At 51.6% G+C, this 7,774-nt stretch overlaps 1 protein-coding gene across 1 annotated transcript in view; it reads left to right on the top strand.

The window, feature by feature from the left end:
* Positions 1–1,115: 1,115 nt before the first annotated feature.
* The window catches only part of SH3GL1 (SH3 domain containing GRB2 like 1, endophilin A2), a 31,718-nt gene continuing 25,059 nt past the window's right edge, over positions 1,116–7,774 (top strand). Inside the window, exon 1 of the mRNA XM_007460526.1 lies at positions 1,116–1,378. Coding sequence (XP_007460588.1) covers positions 1,334–1,378 — 45 coding nt within the window. The 5' untranslated portion in view covers positions 1,116–1,333. The remainder of the gene's footprint in view (positions 1,379–7,774) is intronic.

Raw genomic sequence — 7,774 nt, 5'->3', positions numbered from 1 at the left:
TTCTAAAGCAATCCTCTGATCTAGTCCTTCTGTTGAGGCACTTGTAAACTTCCAGCAATCCTCTGCTTTACAAAATCACTCAACTCTGTCAGATATTTCAGCACGGAAGTTGCAAGCACTTTAGCTCTAGTCACGTTATTGTTCTTTTTCTGATCTGTAGTCAGACACGTTATCCATTGTACAACTGGCCCCCACCCTGTTCTTTTTGGACTCATTTACTAATTTCGATTCATTATTAATTTCCAATTCATTCAATAAAAATAACAATTGATGAAAAAATCAATATCAGTAAACATGTATCAATCTGGGAGGAGGTGACATTCCAAATAGAGTTCTTATTTATGCACAAGGGACGGGAGAAAGATTGGGGAAGAATGTGCATGAGAGGAATAATGTTAGCAAAATCCATAGGCAACAGGGACCATGGGTTATAGAAGACGAAGAGAACCGAAGTGAGACAAGGTGATGGGGCCAAATTATACAAGCTTTGTAGTCCATGTTAAGAAATTGGGAGATTATGCTAAGGCCAGTAGATGGACTTTAAACAGGGGACTGATGTGATCGGAATTGTGTTATAGAAGCATCATTCTGGCTGCCTTGTAGAAGATGAATTGGAGGGGAGAACCTGAAGGTGGGCACACCAGAGAGGAGGGTGGTGGAATTGTCTGATCAGGGCAGAAGACAGTTGGGGTAGTGGAAAGGAGTTATAAGTGATAGCCTGATGTCTGACTTGGGCAACTGAATGGATGAACACGGGGCCGAACGGGATGGTCGTGGAAGACCACAGAAGAATTGGGTATAGCTGAGATTACCGAACAGGTATCCGAAGATTTGTAAACCCAGCCTCTGGAGTTCTACCTGCCCCTTCTCCTCCCCAATCTCTGCAAAGAGGTGTTAAGCGCCTTTCCTAAGACGTCAGGCCCCCCTCCGGGACTCGAGGGGTCGCTGCAGCCGCCACAGCCCCTCTAGGTTCGCCCCGGTCCTCTCACTGGGCTAGGCGGCCGCTCCATCCGCAGGCGGAGTGCGCGTGCGCTCCCTGGCCGGCAGGGGGCGCGCGTACGCAGACGGGGCCGGGGTTGGGGGGGCGCGCGCGTGCGCGCGCGGAGGCCGGCACCGGAAGTGTGTGGTTGCCATGTAATATCCTGGCCGCGCGGGCGCGCGAGGGGCTGAGGCGGCGCCGGGGCTAACGCGGAGCTGGCTGGAGGGCGGCGGAGGCGGTGCCGTAGGGGCCCGCTGAGGCGCGCGGGGGTTTGGCGGCGCCCGGAAGCCTGTCGCTTGCGCGGTCCCTCCGGTTCGCTGAGTCCGCGCGGGAGGCCCGACGGCGGGAGGCAGCATGTCGGTAGCGGGGCTGAAGAAGCAGTTCTACAAGGCGAGCCAGGTGAGCAGAGGCCGAGGCGGGGGCCGAGCTCCGGGCGCCAGGCTGCTTGGAGGGGGTCCCGGCCAGGCCCTGGCTCGGGAGGGAGCCGTGGGTACTGAGGGGGCGGCGTTGGCACTCGTCCCCCGCCGGGTGGGGACAGCCTAGGAGGAACGGGGGTCTGCGTGCGAGGTGGCCCAGACCCTCCCCGCCATGTGGGCTCCAGTCTCCTTGAGACGGGTGGGCAGGCGCTTTAGAGGCGCGGAGGTGCACCCAGAGGTTGGCCCCGGACGTGGACCCCTCTCCTCCCGTCCTTCCCTCTAAAAGGGCGGGCGGGCGGGGGGGTGGGGGGGGGCAGGGAGAGAAGGGGAAGAAGCAGTCCGGAGCTTGTCGACACAGGACTCGTGCTTGAGAGCCCAGGGTCAGGGAAATTTTGTGTCTAGAACAATTCTTTTTTTTCTTTTTTTTTTTTGAAAGACAACAAACGAAAAAACCTTTTCAGTGGGCCGGGTACAAAGTTGAAAGGGTAGAGTGAAAAGTTGGTTTCCCACTTCAGTCTCTCAGGCATCCAGTCCCTCTCTCCAGAGACAGGGGCTGTCACCAATTACCAAAGAGAAGGGTATGCCTCTCTTTTAAAAACACACACGTAGCGGTAACATCGTCTACACAGAACCGTGTAATTGATGTTTTTCATTAAATGTGTCTCGGAGATCGCACTAGAGCCAGAATTCTCCACCTTGGGTCATTCTCTGTTGTGGTGGCCCTCCTGGGCACTGTGGGGCGTTGAGCAGCATCCCTGGTCCCCCCTACCCAGTCGATACCAGGAGCTCCCCCCACCGACCACGGATGTCTCCGGATGCTGCTAAATGTCTTTAGGGGAAACCCCCCCTCCCCTTCCCCTCCCCCAGAGCTACTCCTAGAGCCTCTTGTATCTTTTTAATGGGTATGTGGCATTCCATTCCATGAAGTCTGTCATAATTTATTTAATTAGTTGTCCATCGATGGACGTTTAGGTTGTTTCCAGTAGTTTTCTGCTGCAAACGATACTATCGTGAATAGCCAGTGAATATCTCGGCTCACAGGTGGGATTGGATTTAAAGGATAAGTTCCCAGAAGTGGAATGCAGAATCCAAGAATATAAGTGTTCTACTTTGACAGATAGAATAGGTGTTTTGGAAAGTCCAGGCCCCATTTCTCACGAGTCTGGTGAAAGCTGAGTTGATCCACTCTTCAGAAAACTGGGTGAATGCAAAATTCAGTTTATAATTTCAGATCCAAGAAGTCCTAGATCCCTTGATCCTATGAGAACCTTAGATCTGGAGTTTGTGTGAATAGACTCCAGGAAGGAGTGAGCAACAGTCATAGGAGTTGTTTGGCCCGTGCTGGCAAACCAGACTCTGCCCACAATTTGGAGAGGTCCAGTGGGAGGGAAGAGAGATGAGTCCCCAGTAATACACAGCTGGGACCTTTTGCCCCTTGAGGGGGAAAACTAATGACCCTAGTAGTTGTCTAGGGCTAAAGATATTTGGGGTCTATCTCTAGACTCCAGACTAAACCCTGGAGGAAGAGAGATTTTAATCCAGAGGGATTCTAGGATTGTTGCTGAGAGTACAGCCCTCTGCCCCAGCAGGATGGAATTAAGTGACCTGGCCCGGGGTTAGACCTTGCCCAGCAGGCCTCAGACCCCACCCCCACACACTTGACCAGAGCACCTTGGAGGGCTGCTCACTATCTTGGGCCCTGATGTAGCCCCTCTCGCAGGAACTGTGGGTCTCGGAAGAATTCCTGGGCCACTTTGTTCCTTCATATAGACAGGTCTCTGGAAGCCCTCCCCGCCCCGCCCCCAGCCATGAGGGCCCATGCTGGTGGCCCATGCTGTCCCCAGCAGATACGCTGTGCCGGAGGAACTAGCTGGGCCTCTCAGGCCATCCACCGGAGCCTTTCCTCTTGGGGAAAGAAGGATGGCCTGCATTCAGACCTGTGGGGAGTGCTTGGAAATCTGGAAAGCTCAGAGCAGTGCAAGCTGGTGGTGCGGATCAATTTATTATCTCGATATTCTGAGGCCCAGTCCCAAAGAACTGCTGCTACACGTCCTCCTCTGAGAGCTGTTGTCTTGGCCTCCTGACCGATTCCATGTTGAGTTGTGCTCTCAAGAATCACCCTGGCGGTGTTCCATTCCCTTCTGCAATAGTTTCCATAGACCTCTGCTGTTTATCTGGATGTGTCCACCTCTTTGTGTGTTACTTTTCTTTTTTTTTTAATAAATTTATTTATTTATGTGGCTGCGCTGGGTCTTCGTTGCTGTGCGTGGGCTCAGTTGCGGCGAGCGGGGGCTACTCTTAGTTGCAGTGCACAGGCTTCTCATTACGGTGGCTTCTCTTGTTGCGGAGCACGGGCTCTAGGCATGCGGGCCTCAGTAGTTGAGGCTCACGGGCTTTAGAGTGCAGGCTCAGTAGTTGTGGCACAAGGGCTTAGTTGCTCTGTGGTATGTGGAATCTTCCCGGACCAGGGCTCGAACCCATGTCCCCTGCATTGGCAGGCGGATTCTTAACTGCTCTGCCACCAGGGAAGCCCTGTGTTTCTTTTGTTGATCTTACGAACACCTCTTTCCGGTAAGGTCGTCTGTGTCAGGTAACATTCTTGTTAAGTCGTAATAATATATCTTGAGTTTTCACTGTGTGAACAGGTGATATTCTTTAAACCAGTCGGTCTCAATTGGTCTCACTTATCTGGCCTAAGGGTAAACACTGTCCCCTTTTTACACAAAAGGATTTGGGGGCATTTGTCTTCCTGTAGGACAGTAGTTCTCAACCAGGGCCAGTTCTACCCTCCAGAGGACATTGGCAATGTCTGGAGGCATCTTGGGTTGTCACAACACGGTGGTAATTAATTATATTACAGCGCACTGGGCGGCCCTGCACAACCAAGAGTCACCCGGCTCCGACGTCAATGGTGCTGAGGTTGAGAAACACTGTTTTATGGTTTGAGAAAAGTGAGGATAATTTTACCCAAACAGAAGAACAAAAAAAAATCCTTCCTGGGCATTCTTCTGGCAGCTGCCTGCTTTTTCTAATTCTCGAAATGCAGATAACCACATATACACAGATGGACACGTGCGTAAAATTCAGCATTCAGACACCAAGTCTCCCCCTCCCAAGTCCTCAGGAAAACTCCAGAGTGTTTTTTGGCATCTGGCATTTTTAAGAAGGTACAAGCTTGCATTGGTACCTCTCAATTAGGGGCGACTAACCCTCCCCTCTTCCACCCTGTGCACCACCCAAGGGACATTTGGCAACGTCTGAGACAGTGTCACGCCTTGGGGAGAGGGTGCTACTGGCACCGAGTAGGTAATGGCTGGGGATGGTTGTTAAGCATCCTACAACATACAGGACAGTCTTCTACACGACAAAGAATTATCTGGCCCCGCATAAGAGAAGCGCCAACGTTTCTGTAGCAAGAAACCCTACTTTGAAACGGGTTCTTGATTTCCAAGGCTTGTAAGAGCGTCATTTCTAAATTGAGAAGCTGGGTTTCTCGAAAGTGAGGCTGTGATATTAATGAAAAGTTTCTACCTCCTTGGTGACACTGGTAACAAACCAGGTCCCAGTGTCTGGCAGTATATTGGCAAATTCCATGCCAGTTCATCTCTGGTGAAAACTTTCAGGTCTCAAATAAAATCGGTTTGAGCTTGAGCGGGAAGTTTGTGGGTTTTTACTTCTTAATAGGAACTGGTCACCTGAGCTGAGGAAAGTTGAATGTATGGAGTGAAGCAGCCAAAGAAATGGGCGTCTGTCTCAGGCCCGTGGTTTTGGTCCCCTCTGGCCTCGCTGTGTAATGCCACTCAGTAGCCCTCTGGTACTCATGCACACCTAGAATCTGGGGAGATGCTTTTATGAGCCTATCTGAGGAACTGAGGTGGGTAAAGAAACCCAGTAGTGAGATCTAGGCTCAAAAGTTCACTTGTCATTGTGGTGTGTTTGGGTGACATTAATTTCCGGGCCTAACCTTCTAACTGGTTTCCTGATAATTCTTGTGGCTGGACTGTGTAGAGATTTGAGAGTGTAACTAGGGATAGATCTGGCAGCTGCCTGGAATGCTGGCCTGATTTTTTTTTTTTTTTTGCCTGAAAGGAGGGAGAGAGTTTAAACTGAAAGATTGGTTCCGTCCGAGCTAGGAGGGAAATTCATGACCGTCATATCCCGTAGCTTTGACATTTGTTGGATACTCGCTAGGCTCCGGGTTTGTGTCTAGGAGGAAAGATCAAGCTTCCTGGGAAAGGCATGGGGTGGGGGTATGACGGGGGGCCCAGGACCCCAACGTGTTGGAGTAAGCAGTAGCCCGGGGAATGTCCAACGTCCCCAGATACTGCCTGCTCTGACCTTTTTTTTTTTTTTTTTTTTTTTTTTTTTTTTTTTTTTGGCTGCATCAGGTCTTAGTTGTGGCACACGGGGTCTTCGTTGAGGCGTGCAGGATCTTTCACTGCGGCGCAAGCTCCTCTCTAGTTGTGGCGTGTGGGTTTTCTCTAGTTGTGGCACAAGGGCTCCAGAGCACGTGGGCTCTGTGGTTGTGGCACGCCGGCTCTCTCACTGAAGCACGCAAGCTCAGTAGTTCTGGTGCACGGGTTTGGTTGTCCCGTGGCACGTCTTGGTTCCCCGACCAGGGATCAAACCTGTGTCCCCTGCATTGGAAGGAGAATTCTTTACCACTGGACCACCAGGGAAGTCCCTCTGACCTATTTTTTAAACTTCATTTTATGGGATCATGCTTTTGATTTCCCAGTAAAGTTCTTGGCCTGCTAAGTAGTAGACATGGAGTGATCTTAGGATACAAAAATCTGGAATTTGTAACCCTTAGCCTCAGCACGAATCAAAGTGTGGAACCTGTGAGCCGGAGTGGCAGGTGTCAGGTGAGGTCTGGGGGTGGGGGTGGTCCCTGGCTCAGACCCTTGAGCTGAGCAGCTGCAGGCTAACCTCCGGAAGACCTTCTGCCTCGGGACAGCAGACCTGGGAAGGGCCTTTGGCCATTGCCATGTCCACGTGCTATGGGAACTGGGTTAAGTCCACTCTTACAGGAAGCCACTCTGCTGACTCATTTTGTAGGAAGACCCTTGACCTAGCGGTGTCCCTGTGGGACCTTGGACAGGGATGATCCTGTCCTGCTCCATCAGTATTCCGTCCCCAGCTTGCTAGGTGGAGTAAGCAGCCCTGTGTTTTAGGCTGCACTGTGGAGCTACAGAAGAGCTTTGAGACTGCCATTCCCAAAGGGAGCCAAGGGGCCTCTTTAAACTCCACTACTTCCTAGGCCTGTCTGTAAAACCAGGTTAACCCGACCTCCTGGGCAGGACCCGCTGTTCGCAATCACGGAGGCGCCCTGTAACCAAGAAGCATCCTGCATACTCTTGTTATTAACATACCAGGACCAAGGGGTCATCATATTCTGTTTCTGCTGCCCGTGACTGCGGTACATCAGACCTAAAGTTCACCTCTGACTCAGAATCCTGTGTGTAGTAAAGAGCAGTTTATCAAAGAGGGCCCGTGGGAGCTAATCGCCCTGCTTATCTGGGTATATTTTGAGGCAAAGCTGTAGGATATTTAATTATATTCTGTGTGCCACTTAATAACAGCCTCTGTTTGGTTTCAGAAATTGGAGGCTGTCACAGTTTTGCGATCCCAGAACTGTCACTGACTTAGCAAGTGAAGTAAGGAAATGGTGCTATTTACCCACCCACCACCCAGCCTCCCTCCGGAGCCAACATCCAAGCAAGTGCTTAGTGCCTTTGGGTGCCTGAGCTCTCCGCCTGCCTGTCAAGTGTCCATTTGAGCATCTCTTTGCTGCTTTCCTCAGAGGACAAACTGACAGGCTTTGACCGGGCCCATCAGGCCTGCCATTTGCTTCTGGTGTGCATGTCCCATGGCCTTTGACCCTGGGATGTGGGCCACAGTTAGCTCTGCCCTGGCCTCTATCTCAGCCCTCTCCACTTTGTTGCCAGTATTTTGAAACGGATCCAATCTGGGGAAAGTTAGTTTTTAATTTGGGGCGTGCAGCCAACTTCTTCCATAGGATTTCAGAGGCATCTGCACATTTTGACACTGCAGGGCTGCCGTGGGCCGCGGAGTGGCAGAGGAAAGTCAGATTGTCTTCTATTTTTGGTTTTCGAGGTCATAGCGGGGGGGTCGGGTGAGGTTTCTGAGGTTTAAGGAGGGTTTGATGCTGGAGCCTTCCAGCCACTGGAGGGGTGAGCAGGCCCGTTGAGGCATCTTTACCCCCTGTGCTCAAACCCTCCTGGCTTTTAAGTGCCTGGGGAAGTGTCAGGGGCGATTTTTTCTGGTTCTTTTTTAAAGCTGTCCCTGGAAAGCTGAGGAAGGATGTATCAGACTGTGGAGCAGCCAGTTCCTCTCTTCTCCCCTCCTCTCTGCACCC

The sequence above is a fragment of the Lipotes vexillifer genome, unplaced genomic scaffold (genome assembly GCF_000442215.2).
Source record: "Lipotes vexillifer unplaced genomic scaffold, Lipotes_vexillifer_v1.1 scaffold1011, whole genome shotgun sequence".
NCBI classification, from domain to species: Eukaryota; Metazoa; Chordata; class Mammalia; order Artiodactyla; family Lipotidae; genus Lipotes; species Lipotes vexillifer.
This window is presented reverse-complemented; position numbering and strand designations above follow the sequence as displayed.